Below are 17,017 nucleotides of genomic sequence, written 5' to 3'. Positions count from 1 at the left end.
TTAGACCTAATTCTACTTTTAGCCCAGCTTCACATGACCTTGTTTCTACTGCAAGAGCCCAGAGCAGTTTCTCTGTAACATTAGAATATCCAAACTAGATCCGTTGCTGGGGAGAAGAAATTTCAGATTTAAGAACTGGACAGAGGAAACAAAACAGCTAGTTTGATGTATCTACATTCTGTACTTCCCAACAGAACATTTTACTTTCTAACAGCTTCTCACACTGTTGTTCAGTGGTATTCATTCAACAAGCTTTTGACAGTTGTCTATGCCAGCCACTGTCAGGAACCAGCGATGCAAAGATGAATGTCATGGGCCCTGTTCTAAAGTATCACTAATCAGTATAAGCTAGTAATTACAACAGAGTGAGCTATGAAAGCACTGAAAGTGAAGCACGTATCTGTGCCTGGGAAAGCATGGGAAGGCATTAGAGGCAGCTTGGAGGTGGTACGGAATTAAACCAACAGCAACAGAGGTGGAGAGAAAAATCTCTAAACATCAGAAGTACGATACTGCCTCCTCCTACAATTCAAGATGATTTGCTCAGAAGTGAAGGTTATACACTCTCATAACACTGTGCACATTTCCTTCATTGCATTTATTTCAATGTTTATGTTTAGATTTTGGTTTTTGTGATTACTGAATGATGCTAGACTGTAAGTTCTTTGAGGACAGAACCATGTCCGTTTGTCGTTACTACAATATACACCCCAGTGATGACTTACACGAGATGTCGGACAAATATGTTGAAAGGGAAAATGAAGTGGGTGGGAGAGTGCTTAGGAGCGTGGCTGGTTGTTTTTCATCCAAAATTGTCAAGTGAAAGAGCCACAGAATCTGTGAAAAGCTTTCCTCTCACCAGAGGGGGCTGCTCTATTGTTTGGCAAGGGATAATTCAGTGAACTTTTCCGTGGCTAGAATTAACCATTTTCCTGTTTCCCTCTTTTTCCCGTTGGATGAATCATCCATTTGCCCTGATTTCAACCTTTTGGTTATTGATTCATCCTCTTTGATTACCTGATACACGATGAACTGGTAACTAGAAAGGTCAGGTGAAGGAGTTTGTTTTTTGATGATTATGCCGCCTTGCTCACTCTTGTTCGTCTGTTGCGAGCAATATAGCTTGTGGGAGATAAAGTTCTCACTTAAGGCATCCAAATTATTTTGCTAAAAACCTAACTCTATGCTAATGAAAATTCCATTCTAACGTAGCAGACAAGAGAAAGAAACCTTGCACTGTTTGTAAAGAGAAACTGGAGTTTGGGAGCTTCTGGATTATCGCTGGGAAGAGAATTCCTTTCTATGACATTCCTGATATGCCCTCCAAATTGCTCGCCTTGAAGGTTTAGCCCGGTCTCGCTGCCTAAAGCGTATTCAGATTGGCAAAGATCAGAGACGCCGAAAGTCACAAGCCACCCCGCCCCTTGCGTCCCAACAGAGTCAGTAAACACCGAGATCGTTTCCCGCAGTTTACGGGGCAGGGAATATAGGAAAACGCATACACCATCTTGGTTGAGGTTAAGCGAAGCGCACTGGCTGGCGTCACTCAACACTCGTGCGCAGGCGTATTAGGGATACGCTCCACCCCACCCCCTCCCGCCTGTGCACGCGCTCGGAGCCCGCAACTCTCGCGAGAGAAGCGAGATTTATTCCTACGTACCGGGCCGTGCTGCTTATGGCGGCGCTGGAGAGGGGGCGCTGAGCTGTTGGGGTGAGTACGACCTCAGGGTCCAACTGGGGGTAGCAAGAAGCCAGGCTAAGGGCAGATGAGAAGACCAAGACAAACGAGAGAGATTTCTGAGTTAGGGTGGGTACTCCTAGAGCTCCGGGTAAGGAAGGTCTCACCGTGAGTTCTACCCTGGGCTTTTCCACGAGGCCCCGGTTCAGCTGTCTAGGCCTCACGTCAGGCTGCAGAGCCGAAGCGAAGAGTCGAGGCCAGGCGGCCACGCGTGGTGGTGGTAGTGGTGACTGAAGTGGGGGGAGGGAGCGAAAATGGAGGCTCCGACCGCAGCCAAGATGGAGGTAGGGGTGCGGGGATTGGGCGCGGAGGCTGCTGGGAGTTGTAGTCTGGCTCCTTCCTCCTCTGCGGCTTGGTGGGGGAAACGGGAACTACAAGTCCCGGCGGGCGGGGCGAGGGGGATGGTGGTGCGGTCCTTTGTGTGAGACTGGAAGAGCCTGAGGCAGAGGATACGGGCCTACTTTTACTCTGGACCCGATAGTTTCTTAGCCGTCCCCTACTTGAGGACCTGACTACGAGTACCAGAGCGCAGTGCGGTAGTGGCGCCTCCTTTGTGTATGTGCTGAGACCCCGCTCCGTCTAAGTGCTTAGAGACACCTCTTTTCTTCGGCCACATCTTGCACAGTAGCGCGGCCGAATTGTCATCCTTCCATTCAGCTACAGCTGTCTATCTTGGGTCTCGACACCCAGCCTTCCTCTAAATCTTCCCTTCGGTTTCTTGAGAAAAGGAACCAGCTCCCTAAATGAACTTAGGCGCATGGCTTTACCCGCTCTGTCCTGGGGTTAGGGCGAACTCTGTTATGTGAGAACCCAGTCGAGTTCTCCTGACCACCTTCTCCGATTCTTATGGTGCAAGAGCCTGGCCCACATTGTGCAATGAACGGCTTGGCTTCGTCATTCTATATAGAGTTAGTTTTTTAGAGCCCTGGTCGGAGACACTTTCGAGGTTTTTACTATCCGGTATTCCATCAGTACGAAATCTTAATTCCACGGTTCTTTTTGCTTTTAAAATTTTCCTCTAGAAGCACCCAGATGTCTCCTTTATTGCTTGACTCACAAGTGAGGCAGGGAACACTCTCTAAAACAGCCTTCAGTCTGCAAATACAAAAATCTGAACGTTGTTGTGCGAGGTAATTTCCTTGTTTTGCACCTAAAATGAGCGAAAGAGTGTGACCGTCTTTAAAACAGTTGGGAGACAGGGTGGAGAGGGAGGGAGGATGCCCAAAGGCACTGTGATAGGCAAATCTTGAAATCTATATATATCCTGTAAAAGATTTAGTTTTTTATCAGAATGGTACAAACTGACAGCTCTTGTCCGGAGCTACCAATCTGTAAAAATGTAGGAACCAAACTGTAGTCCACTAGTACAAGTTATTCTATATCAAAACGCTGAGTAATTTTCGAGTTTCCAGAAGGTAAGCATTTTCAATACTACGTTGAGGGGCGATATAATACCTTGGTACCCTTTTGGTACTAACCAATATTGGGTATTCTTGATGTGGGTAAGGAGGGGTTTTATATACTTGAATAGGCATATATGCCTGAGTCATAAAATCTTGATAAATTTTCAGCCTTGTTTCTTTTTTCCTTTTAGCCATAGGCCCAAAATAAAAGAGATGGAAGTGGTTTGAGTGATTTTGCAGCTGCTTTGGATGTTTACCATCTAGATGAGTATTTATAGCAGCTGAGTTGAAAACTAAAGTATTTGAGGCACAGAAGATAGGTTTTCTCTTTTTGTAAATAAGTTCTGACTTAACAAGTATGACCTTTAGAGTATGGTTGAAAATTCTGGTAAATTCCTAACAAATCAAAAATGAGAATGTGAAAGCTGACATGTAGTTCCTGCTTTATCCCACTCCTGTTTTCCTCTGCCTCCGTCTGAAGACACGATGCAGGGCCATACAGCATTTTAAAATACATATTTTCTTTTAAATTGTGGTAAAATATACATAACAATTTTCTGTTTTAATCTTCTTTTGAAGTGTACAGTTCAGTAACATTAAGTTCATTCACATTGTTGTAAGGATCATACTTCTCACAAGGTAGTTGAAACAGATGGCCATGTGGACAGATTTTTAAGGAGTTGAATTTGAGGACTGCATTACAAAATAAAAATTTTGAGATCTTGTTAAATAAATACAAGACATTGATTTGCCTTCTTAGTTTAGTCTTTTCAAAAAACAGAGGGGAAACTACTTTGCAATCTTTGACCCAGACTGTCTCATGGAGAGCTGTAAAACTTGTAGGATTTTTCATAATAGAGAATTACAGCTAGAAGAATTGTAAATATTTTTTAAGACTTAATAGCTAGAATGTCTTCAGTATTGAAACTACTGTGGTGAAAGTGACTTGCTTTCTTGAGTCCCATCATTTCTTGCTGTTAAATGCTTTCTGCCAAATCAGGATTTTAAGAAATTCCATTGTCTTTGTATTAGATTGTTTTCCACTTGCATGTGTGAGTACCTAGTTAAAAAGCAAAGTAAATCATAACTTTTTTTCGGTATGTACTGCCAAGCCTGAGGAATTCTGACATGTTTCTGTTGTGCTACATTCTTTTATTAGGGGTATTAAGCTGAATATGGTACACTGAATGATTATTTTTAGAGCATTCCTTTATGTTCTTTTATGCTGAAGTAGTACATTAGTGTGTAGTTGAAAATAAAATAACCAGCAATTTATTCACATTGAACCAGTAGGCTCTCCATTGATTTGTAGTTACAGCTGGTACATAGCCAGTTATTTGCACTTCTGCTTCTCAGATGTAGTAAGTACAAACTCCTGCTATGGTCAGGTTTGCTAGATACTGCCTCCTTGAGTGAAAGTCTTTGCCCAAGGGCCTTACATACACTGTTGCTTTATTGGGCAAGCCAGTGCCACCATCACTATACCTGCTCTGGTCAATGTGATAGCCACCAGCCTTGTGTGACCATTCTGCACTTGAACTGTGCACAATTCTGAATTGAAATGTGTTGTGGATTTTGAGGAATTAAAAAAAAAAGTCACTTCCTGTGGGAAGTGATGACATTTTGAATTTACTTGGTTAAATAAGAATTAAAATTAGTTTTGCCTGTTTCTTTCAACGTTACTATCATTACTAGAAAATTTTAAATTACAGATATGGCTTGCACTGTTATTTCTGTTAAACAGTGCTGATCTATACTATTCTCTGGTTTTTGTGTCTGTAACATTTCTTTAGTTTCCTCCTGCCCTGGCATTTGTCCTGTTTCAAAGTATTAGTATACATAAAAGCAGTTAAGTGATGAGTGGGTATATAATTTTAAATATCTTAGTAATTAACAACTCAGTACAATTGTTATTACTAAAGTAAACATATACAAAAAAGATAGTTGCAGCAATTTCCACTCAACATGGTGATGACTTAGACTCTTTTAAGGTGGTTAATTGTCCAAACTGTATCATTTTCCTTAAATCCCAAAGTACAACTGAACTAAAACCTATTAGGCACTTAAGTTACACAGGTTAGAGAAAAGTATGATATGTCTTGATTTAATACATCAAGAAATATGAACTGGGGAATTAAGGCAAGAATGAATATTATCCATAAAAATTACCAGTAGAGAGCCTTTTCAGTCCCATGCTACCTATTTAGGTCTTTTCTCAAAGGAAGAAGTACCCGGAAGAAAGTGGGTTAGGTGAAGACTTTTATAGGCTGGTTTAACATTTCATTAACATTCTTCCCAAGTGAATGCTGTACAGACTTTGAGAATAATTTGTCAAAATGATAAACTGGGTTATATGATACATTTTAGATGAATTAACACCATATAATTGTATTAGCTCAACATGTATTAATTTAATGCCTACTGTGTGCCTGGCTTATGCTAGGCCTTTAAGATAAAGTAGCGAACTGGAGGAAACAGTAAATAACAAAACAGGTGATCATAATTTTAGGACAGGTGAAATGGAGCATGACTGTTTGGATTATCAGTTCAAGTAAAAGGAATTAGGCTTTAACTCCTAAAACAGCGTGACATAATAGTTGATAATTAACTTACGGTGATAGTGTTCACCTACTGAGCAAAGGGAAAAGGATTTGATTATTTAGCAATCAGGGAGACTCTCAGATCCACATTTAAATTGATCGTTAGTTTTTTGATTAGTACTTTGTAGTTCATGTGACTTAAGAAGTGTCTAGCTTTTGGAGGGGATGTAGGGGATGCACTTAAGTTCAGAAGGTTAAAGCAAAAGAATTTGTCAGTATTACCCATGAATGTTAATTTTGGCATGAGTGGATAGCCAATTTATTAATATGTCCAGTGGGTATTTTTTAAAAGAAGAGGTTACTTCTTGATTGGATAATTAAGACTTTATACAGTTAACCAGAACTTTTTAACATTGGTAGAACTGTTTGCCAACTTGAATTGTGTCTTTTACCTATTATAGATTAATTATCTTTTTTCTATATTAGTTTCTGCTGTGGTTAAGTTTAGCAATACTGGGTTAGGTACTAAAGGGGGCTGTGATAAAGGAATAAACTTGAGTTTGTCTTTCAGAAATTTGAAATATAATTGAAAGAACAAGGTACATAAACATGAAGTAAGTAAAGTACAGAAATGATTTGGTTCCAAAAAGAATGATGCAGACAGTGGGAATTAATGCTTCCCATAGTGAAAATTAAGATATTAAATCTGTACTGAAATGCTCAGGAAAGGCTTTTTTTTTTTTTGGTCACATTGAAGATGGCAAAATATATCTTTGTGGACAGATGCATATGCACAAAGACTAGAATTCAGGAATCTCCCAAGATTTGTGTTTAAGAGTTAGGAAAATGCACCTATCTAGAAGAACTGGACAGCAGTAGAAGATAAAGTTGGTAAGGTAGAATAGAGACATCTTGAATGGTGGTTGTTTAACACTGACTGCAAGTCAGAAACACCTTGGGGTGGGGGAGGGGGAGAAAATATACCAATGCCTGGGACTTATTCCCAGTTAGATTAGAATCTCAGGGTGGGATCCAGGCTTTGTTTTTGTTTTGTTTTGTTTTGTTTTTCGTTTTTTTTTTTGATTTGCCCAGGCGGATAGGATGTGCAGCCAGGATTAAGAACTTCCCATTTAGAGTGCTGGAAAAATCACTGAGGATTTTGGACAAGGAGATGAGATGAATGAGATGAAGTTGGAATTTTAGATAAATCAGTCTGGTAGTGTTATGTGACAGAAAATGGAAAGGGTTGACACTAGAAATTAGGTGTGTCAGACACCTGGACCAAAATTTGGTGTCATTTAGGACCAAAGATATCTTGAAATGTTGATAAGACTTGCAACATCGAGTGTGGAGGTGGAGAGGGAGGACTCAGAGACCATTACAGAAGTGACCCGACATCAGGCAGGTTTAATTACTCTTGGGGGAGTGGGCATAGGTATTTCTTAAAGCTTCCCAAGTGATTGGAGATCCACTGCTCTGAGTATCTAGTCTGGGTAATAGAATGATCCAAATAAAAGATCTGACAAATGTAACATTTGATATTTGAAATAACAGTATAAAGTCATGGAATGTTAGATAAAACCAGTGGCTACAGATCAGCTGTTAATAAAATAAGTTTTCATTTTGCATAGGAGAAACAAACTCAGGGAGATTAAATATAACTTGTTTGTGGCATTTTACTGGTAAGCGTCAGTGTGATTAGAATTGAGCTCTCCTACTCTTAAGTCATTTCATCAGCTCTGAGTAATCATTTTTTATAGCTAATACAAAGCACAATTCTGAGGTTTTGTTTATAAATATATTTCATTTCTCTTCCCTTCTCAATTGTTTCTCTTCTATAGACATTTCTCATCTGTTTATGGCAATAGCTCGAATGAGATGTCTGTTTCCTTCACTAAGTCATCTCTCATAGGATTTCAAGACTTAATACCCTTTCATCAAGAACTAGGTTCTCTGTTTCCTGTTATATCAAGTTGAAGTGCTTCATAATCTGGCTCTGCTGCACCTGTCACACTATGTATCTCATTTCACTTTAACCCAGCCCTAGCTAGTCTATTGATTCCTCTGAAACAGCAAGCCATACTTGTTGCCACAGTCACTCATGCTACTAGTAAAGCTCCCTTGGTTCTAGGCATAGAAAATCATATACATGATCTCTGCTCTGAAGGAACTTAGAAGTTGCATACTCTGGCTTGGTTTATGTGATATTTCATGCCTGGACTGCTCAGCTGTTTTCTTTCTCTGAAAAATCTGCCTTTCTCCAAATTAAGCTGAAATACTCCACCTCTTATTAAAAGCCTTCTCTGATCATACTTGCCATGTTGCTTTGAGGCACAGACAGTGGTGAATAAATAATAAGTAATGTATGTAGTATAGTATGTGACACAGTACATATCCAGATATTAGTTGAGCAGGTTAATTTTTGGCATTTTATCCTATATTCTGTTTTTTCCTCCTTGTATAACTCTTCTCAACAAGAATACAGACTGATGGCAGGAACTTTTTATATTCTCCACAGTACCTAACAGTGCTAGATAATTACAAAACTCTTATACTAAATTGACTATTATGCTGTGTAACTTAGAGCTTATTTAGGGGAAGGGGTGTCAGTAAGGACTATGAAATGATTTCTGGTATTGAGTGTGTAGTACCAAAAGAAATACCTGTTAGCAGTTGAGAGATTGCTCAAATGACATCAAATGTGTGTGCTTCCAAGTTTCCTGTAGTGCTTGATTCTAAGTTAATGAAATGAGCTTATCCCCCCACCTGCCATCTGTCCCTGATTCTTTTATGTAAGTTATAGTTAATATCTTTGTTTTTTATCTCTAGTATGAAGTGTAACAGAACATACTTTACCACCTGAAACTGCTGCTTCAAGTTCAGATCAGGCAAGGAACAAACCTCGAAACAACCAAGACCAAAGAAGAGTACACTTAAGTTGAAGACACAACACTTGATCTGAAACAAGAAGTTTGTGCCTACTCAACAGCTTTGAAAGAGCACTTCCCGACGCTGCTAGTAGTCTTTGTTTTCTTCAGTGCTGTGCTGTGAGATTGCCCGGTGCAGCAGCAGTTGTATTCTTTATTAGCTTCATAGATCATTTTCTCTCGCTCTCTCTCTCTTTTTTTTTAATACTAGCAACTTTCATTCTTTGAAACGTGTGCTGAAAAAGAAGAATCAGCAAATACTACTGAAAGTGCAATATTTGATTATCACTGCGAGGTAGGTCTATAGTTTCCTGTTGTCAAGAATCAGTTTATAATTCTGGATTTTCTGATTTCTTGGTTAAATATAAAATTTAAATTTGTTCTCTTCTAAAGGTATTCTGAAAATGATGTATGTTCTCAACTATTAGTCTAAAAATATCAACACTAGGTTATTTAATTATTGCTTCTTGTTAGATGAGGACAGTATTTATGGCCAGAACTGGGATTTTTCACCCAATGTTGTGTTTATTAATACATATAGATCTCTTGATTCATTGATCTTTTAGAAAAACTCCATTTGTACTATTTAGAAGTTAGAGTTTCAGATAGGAGTGCCTTTTACAATCTTGTTAGAGGTAACCTTGAGTAAAGAAAGCCTACAAGAAAGGGAAATTTGAAGGTGAGTAGTACTATGTTTAAAGGGAGATGAGTCTTTGGTGGAGGTATAGAGCTAACAGAATTAGCAGATTCAAGGAAGTCTGAAAACACATGGTATATATTGAGTAGTCCATTATGAACAGTAGAGAGTACAGTTTTGTGGGACAGAGAGAGTAACTGGAAAGGGAGGCTTACTGGAGGCAGGTTCTTAAGGGCCCACTTTATTTGACATTTTTTAGGAAGGTCACCAGATGTTTATAAGCAAGGGCTTAATGAATTTTGTATTTCAAATCTGAGATAATTTATTGCTTCAGATTTTAAGGTTACATATTCAGAAGTATATCTTTAAAAGACAAGTAGTGCCACTTTTAAGGAATGGGCTAAGGATGGGATGCCCGTTAAGACCAGTGGACAGAGTGTAAGAAAGATAAAGTTAGGGTAAAGGCAGAGAGAAGAGGTAGACACTAGGTGTTTTAATAGTAGAAGTGGTAGAACTGTTGACCTATTGCATATGAAGATGAGGCTGGAGGGAATTGATTTAGTCTATCCAGTTGTCCAAGTTAGAAACTTTTTTTCATAGGAATAGGGAAGTTCAGGTAGGGACTTGTGGAAATCTGTTGTGTTTATTAGATAGTAATCCGAAGTTGAGAAAATATTCTTGTTTGGAATGTTAAAACAGTGGCTGTTTGGGAGAGGTAAGATTGTGGTGGGCAGTTTTCCTTTTTCATCTTTAGTTCTTAGATTTTTTTTAAGATCAGCAGAAATAAAGGTTTGAAATTCAAAAAGGAGTCATCACTTTATAGGTAATAAATGAAGAAGTACCAAAGAAGAGAATGCTCAAAGGAATAGAGGTAGTCAGCAAAGAATGCTAAGGAAGATAATTCCAAGAAGTTGATAAACATTTTGTAAAATGCTGCATTGATCAAATGAAATGGGGAATGAAAACAGGTCATTCCTAGGTGGTTATCTTAAAAGCTTCATCACCGTTTCAAGAAGCACTTGAGCCTTTATCTCCAATTTATTTAAAGATTGAGAGCTTACTGTGGTAATGATCTTACTGTGGACCAGAATTATTCCTTAATTTAAAACTATGACTAATAACTATTTAAATTACCCATAAACAGACACTTAATTAAGGTCATTGTACTGTTTGCTTTTTCTATTTGTTCCTTTCTACCTTCTCTTTAAAAATAATTTTTGACTGTCATCGATTGTGCTGGATTGGTAAAATAATGGAGATTGAAATTGTACTGTTTTATCTTTACTATTCAAAGGGTAAAAGACTAGATGCTAAAGCTTTCATTGACATGATTTATAGAAATGGATTAAAAGCAGAAGGGCTTTTTGTTTAGCCTAATTTTTGTCTTCTGAGTGTTTATTACATGAACATTTTAAAATGTATAAATAAACCCACATGCTCCCATAGCTGTCAGAAGTTAGGTTGTATATGTTAATACACGTATTTATAAACATAACAGTTGGGGTGGGAGATATTAACAGTAAAACATGTTCTTGTTGTACAGTTGTGAATTATTCCAATTAAAAAGAGTACAGTTAAGGAAACAGATTTGGTAATGCATTAGAACACCAGATTTTTAGAGACTTCTGGAAAAAACAGTAAAAGTAGTACATAATTAGGAGTGAATAAATATTGAGGAGTGGGATTGGCCCTAAAAATATCAAGGAAGAATAAGGCTTATAAGAAGTTTGGTTGGCATGTAAAGATAGACTTGATTGCTTTGGTGAGAATTTTGATCAAGACAGTTTAAGGTGACAGAAGAAAGCAAAGCTAGGAACATTAAAAGAAAACTGAAGCCCCAGGTAAATGAGAAGATAACAGGGTAACTTGCTATAAGTGTGGAAATAGCTAATGGAGACTTGTGACCAGAGTCTTGATTGTTTTTTCAGAGGTAGGTATGGGAACTTCGGATCTTGCTTTCTATCCCTAGCAAAAGTCCAGGAGCAAACCGGTAAAAAAAAAAAAATTAAAAAAAAAAAGATACTTCTATAAGGCCATTTGACAGTATCTCATGATAGTATAATGATTAGTTTGGAGAAATACAGATTGGGTAATAAACATTCAAAGGCGTTGACTAATGGACTGATTTTTCAGAGAATTCTCTGGGTATGTGCTGCCAGATTCTATCCTTGCCCTACTTTTAAAAAATATTTAGTAATAAGTAGTTATGTCTGTACTTAGGTACTATGCACTTCAGGTTTTTGTATGAAGTAACCCTAACCATCCCAGCAACTCTGTGAGGTGGGTATTACGGAAGGACATAGAATGCTTAAAAGATAGCTTACAAAGGCTAATAATTTTAAATTATCCCTATAAGTTGGAACTCCAGGTTAACCAACAAAAGAAATCTAAAAGCATTAGATTAGTTTTTTCTTTCTTAGCAAATGATCAGTTCTAGAAGAATTAAAAGGAGAAAACCTGATTTTACTAATTTATTAAGAAATGATCTGGAGGGTTTTTTTTTTTTTTTAAGTTATACAAAGTTTCTAAAGACTAAACATAATCACTCACTACTCTATATATATTGGTCAGGATACAATAAGAATAATAGTGAAATATGCTTTAGTGAATAATTGTTTAGAACATATCCAGAAGACAGCAATTAGTATGAAAAACGTTGCATTCAGAAAACTGAAAGGAACAAAAGAAGTTAAGGGAAATTATATGTAGGTTAAGAATACAAAGTCATTTTTTAAAACTCTTATAGTGAATTAGGTTGCCTTTTCTAAGCTAATTCCTTTTCAGTGTGAGGCAAGCAGAGTAGGTTAGAAAGGGGCAGGGGCTGGGGGCAACTCAGTGATGTTACAAGAAGAAATTACAAATCATAGAATTTTGATTTTTTTTTCCCCCTAGGGAATTCAAAAATCACATAGGCCATCGGTTTTCATATGAGGAAACAATCCCAGAGAAGTTAAAAGTATGGGAAATAAGACTAAGTTCTATATTCTTCAGGGAAATTTAGTTGATTTCTTGAACTAGAAGTGAATTAAATTTAACTTGAGGGTCTTTACAAATTTTTTTTTACGGGGATTAATGTTAATGACTTGGGATGGGGACTTTTGTCTCCTCTGTTCACTACTATAGAAGTAGAACCTAGAACAGTACTGATGCATTGTAGGCACTCAGGTTCTGGTTTAATGTATAAGGCAGTGGTTAAGAATTCAAGCCATGGAGCCAGTACTGGATTCTGTTCCCATTTACCATTTTTATCTCTGTGCACTTAAAATGCCATCTAAGTGTTTTCTCATCTTTGAGCATTAAATTAGATTTTCCCAGTCTTTCCTTTTTTAAATACCGTTGAAGTCATACTGTGAGTTATTTTATTTTTTGTCATATAAATTACTGTGACTTCTTGAACCAGTGTTAAGACTTCAGATTATTTCCAGGAATTTGTTACTAAAACATTTCAGTGACACATTTTTGCGTATAGGTTTGTCCACATTTCACACTTCCCCAGGATAGGTTTCCTGCAGTGGAATTAATAAGGAAAACAGCTCCACATTTTGGTACATGCTGCTAGACTATTTAGAAAGGTTATACCAGTTTACCACCGTAAAAGTACATGAGCACGTTCTTAACCTACTTTCTCAGTATCTTTTATGTTTGGTAGTTTTATCTTTTAATTTTTTTATCTTTTAATCTTTTATCTTTGGTTTGATAAATGAATAATTTGTTTTATCAAAATTTTTGCTTGCCAAAATTGAAGTTTATATGTTGTGTAGTTAGTGAATGATCTTTTAAGACTGTCTTAATGTCTTTCTGTAATTAAACAGATGAGTGCCTGCATTTTGCCAAGCACTGTCTAACACTGGGGATTAGCCTTGAACAAAAAGTTCCTACTCTCATGGAGCTTATTTTCTAATAGTTTCTAATTCTTACTGATTTGTTTAAATTCTTTAAGATACACCCATATATTTACATTTGCATTTGTTCTCTTTAGATGTGAATATAAAAGCTTGTACTTTTTAAAGTTTTTTATTTTATTTTTTAAATTTATTTGGGGAGAGTGTAATTAGGTTTATTTTATTTATTTTAATGGAGGTGCTGGGGATTGCATGCTAAGCTAACCTAAGCACTCTGCCACTGAGCTATACCCTCCCTGCAGCTTACACTTTTTATATAATCAAATATTGACCCTTTGCATTTTTTCTGTTGATTTCAAAGCTAGGAAATCCTCCTTCCAAAAACTACATGCATTTTTAATTAATGTTTGTTAAGGTGTTTAATGAATATTTTTTGTATGTTGTGAGATGAGCAACTAAATTGATTTTTTCCCCCCTATTTAAAAAAAGCCAAATAACTTTTACATGTTGGTCCATTCCTTCCGCACACCCTTTCCCCTTTTTTTCTGGTGTTGTCTTTATCTTTTTATAAACAAAGATCTGTTGTTGAGCGATCTACTTTTTCCATTGCACTTTTTACGTAATCATGTGGTGGTTTTGTTTGTTTTCAGTGAGCATCCGTTTTGTTTAATGGTACTTCTTTAGTCTTAATGGTGCTGGTTAAGAAAAATTTAGGAATTCTTTTAAGGGAATGGTGTTAGCATATTGTCTTATCTAAAGTTGCTTGAGTAGTATATGGTTTCCCCTTTTAAAAAAGTCCCCCAAATGGATAAAAGCTAGAGTAAAAAACTTAAGTCAGTAAAGATGCTAGGAGAAAGGAAAAATTCTTTTTCAATTCTGTTTTGATGTGCTCGTCTAGAAGTGAGATACGATTCAGGTAATACAGCCTAAATTCCAGTACCCTCATTAGGGAACCCTTACAAGGAAATGATAGCTCAGATCCCTTCTGATTCTGATTCATTTTCCCTTAGGGTGAGAAAAACAGGAGTCTTATCTCCTACCTACAGATAGGGCTAGTAGGACTGAGGACTTCAGAATGTAGTTTTTGCACCTTCCTGGCCTGTATATTGCAGATCATATCATAGCATTCTTACTTGTATGGTGATAAGAACTACAGTTTAAACCTGAAAAAGCACAGCTTGAAAGTCATCACCTAAGTCAATGATGTGGAATAGTGCTCTTCAGTATTAATTTGATAATACTGTTTAGCAAGGAAAGCATGTATAGTCAATATTTACATGTGTAGATATTTATAAATTGTGTGATTATATTACTGCATTTGCACTGTAAAGCAGTGCATCAAAGAAAGAGGAGAAATACTATAAAAATAGCTTACCTGTTAATAGTGCAGAAACTTTCCAGCCTCACCAGAAATACTATGTATGTCTGGATGTGTAGTTTATAAGTGCTTAATTTAAAACTTTATATTATCATAAATTAATATATAAAGAACAGTATGCATTTGTGTGTTTTATTGCTATTAGTATAAGTCTGTATCATAGTCTTAATCTGTAATGTTTTGGCAGACTTGTCAGATGTTATTAGATGGTCATTTATTTCACAATGTGGAGGTTAAAAGAACTAGTACTAGGATTAGAGGTGTCTCCTCCCAGTATTCTTGCCTGTGATTGCTTTATTAACGTTATCTTCTAAGATTCTTCTATGGAAATCTTTTTCAACAGTTTGTCTATTTGTGAGGGCAGTTTAGTTAATCTGGATAGCTAAATTTGTATGTACACTTAATTGGGGAAATGTAAACTGTAATATGCTGAAAGTAAATGAGTGAGGGCGTCACTATTGATCTCTTGTTGGAGTCTTCACTCTTACCTCAGAATACATGAGTAATGTGTGACATGTGATGTGATCTGACATACCAACTCAGCAAGGCCTCTCCTGTGAATACATAGTAACTACTTATAAAAGCTAATTTTTATCGCTGGGTAAAAAATGTGTCCTACTATTTTCTTTCCACATCCCATTGGATTATCCTGTGTGTACCCTACTTTAGGGAGACAGGTGATTGAAAATATTGGATTCTGTGTAAAGTTGTGAGACATTGAAAAGTTGGTATGAATTGTTTCACTGTAGCAACCACCAGAGTCCTTACGGCATTTTAAAAATTGTAAATGTTATGGACTAGGAGGTTGTATAAGGGCTTTAAAAAATAAATTTCAGTTTGACCTTTTAGTGTTAATGCTATAATTTATTTTATCGATAGAAATATGATTAAATGAATTATATTTTGCTAAAGTAACCTAATAGTAAATCTTTAAACAGGTTAACTGTAAAATGTGTTAAATTTGTTATTGATCATAGTTCTAAACATTGTGCTATGTTGTCACAGCTGTTTGAGATGGAGAACGTTTTTACTGTGTCATCAGATCCTCATCCCCCTCCTGCAGCCCCTCCTTCACTTTCTTTACCTTTATCTTCATCTTCTACCTCATCTGGGACTAAAAAACAAAAGAGGACCCCCACGTATCAGAGATCTGTAAGTCAGGGAAGCAGTCATCCAAGCTTATTTTTCTTTGTGTTAAGAGCATGACTGAGAAGAGTCACTCAGTTTGATTGAAATACCCTGCAAACTCTCTAACTTTTCTAAAAATTTCCTTCACCTTGAATCTTGAAAGATAAGTTTAGTAGTTTAGGGCCTTGCTACTCAAAGTATGTCCAAGAATCAGAAGCCTTGGTATCAATGCTTGGAACCTTGTTAGAAATGGAGAATCTCAAACTCCTGCTCCCACTGAATCAGATTTCCTGTTTTAACCAGATCACCAGGTAACTTTAAGTTTGAGAAGCCCTAGTTGAGAATCCATATTGTAGAGGTAGCCCTTCTTGATTTGAATCCTCTGTCATTTGACTTTGGCAAGTGATTCAGTATCAATGTCTTGTTTCCTCATTGGTAAAATGGGGACATAACTTTCTCATGGGCTTTTATAAAGATTAAATGAGTTAATGGATGTCCAACACAGAACAGTGTCTAGCATGAAAGAACTAGAACTTAACCACTTACAGATAGCTTTGATTTGCATAATTTGGCCATCCCACGTATTGTTTAACTACTAATAACTTCAGTTTATCTTTCTAGAATTTCAGTCATCTTTTTTCTAATGAGAAATGATTTTATTAATGTTCAACATCACACTTAAATGAAAATGCTTATAAGTCAAATTTTCAATGAAACTGTCTAAAACTAGTTGTAAGGATGTGGATATGTTGCTGTAGTAAATCAGTTATAGACTTCACGTTTCCTAGGGATTTTTCTCCTCTATCTGATGCTTCACTTAAATAAAGTGAAATATTCAATGTGATAGATAGTATCTGATGATTAAACAGGCCCCAGTGCATTGTATTTAAATATCCCCTTTTCACTAAAGAATGTTTTATTTGCTTAGCTGATCATGGAAACAAATGACAGTATTAGGAGATTTCATTGGTGTCTGAAATAGGTGAAAAGATATCTTTAATTGTACCTGTGAAGTGATTGAACATTTTTAGAATTGAGGGAGCTTTTGTTGTCTTGGAGTTGTGCCTGAAAACTTGTTTTCTAACTCGTTTTGAGTTGTATTCTATTAATGGACCTGAGCATGCATTCATTTTCTAGTTTGAAAAAAGTATTGCATAGAAAGTTTTTTAATCTCTACTAACTTAAATAATTAGTTTCAAGATGCATGGGTTACCAAGTAGTGTCAAGGTTTCTGTTTACATTTCAACGTAAGTGTTAATAAATTTCTTAAGGAAATATTCTGGTAGTTTGTGTTCCCGTCTCTTGAATATTAATTACCTTTGTTCTGATATTTTTGTTTTAGTCATTTAAAGGTAATATAAAGACAGCTTTTACTTATGTAGTTGCTTTGTCTTAATATTTAAACTCCAGAAATTGTATTTGTC

General features: G+C 36.7%; 1 protein-coding gene across 4 annotated transcripts in view; it reads left to right on the top strand.

Annotated features, from left to right (window-relative positions):
- Positions 1–1,593: 1,593 nt before the first annotated feature.
- The window catches only part of CSDE1 (cold shock domain containing E1), a 35,353-nt gene continuing 19,929 nt past the window's right edge, over positions 1,594–17,017 (top strand). For 2 of the 4 annotated variants that reach the window (XM_010980713.3, XM_010980712.3), the window contains exons 1-3: positions 1,594–1,711; positions 8,511–8,903; positions 15,471–15,617. In XM_010980713.3, the coding sequence (XP_010979015.2) occupies positions 15,480–15,617 (138 nt within the window). In that variant the 5' untranslated portion in view covers positions 1,594–1,711; positions 8,511–8,903; positions 15,471–15,479. The remainder of the gene's footprint in view (positions 1,712–8,510; positions 8,904–15,470; positions 15,618–17,017) is intronic. The other 2 variants (XM_031457872.2, XM_064488865.1) reach the window with 1 other exon arrangement.

This window comes from Camelus dromedarius, chromosome 9 (assembly GCF_036321535.1).
Source record: "Camelus dromedarius isolate mCamDro1 chromosome 9, mCamDro1.pat, whole genome shotgun sequence".
Taxonomy (NCBI): Eukaryota; Metazoa; Chordata; class Mammalia; order Artiodactyla; family Camelidae; genus Camelus; species Camelus dromedarius.
The sequence above is the reverse complement of the archived record's forward strand: the minus strand, read 5'-3'. Positions and strand labels throughout refer to the sequence as shown.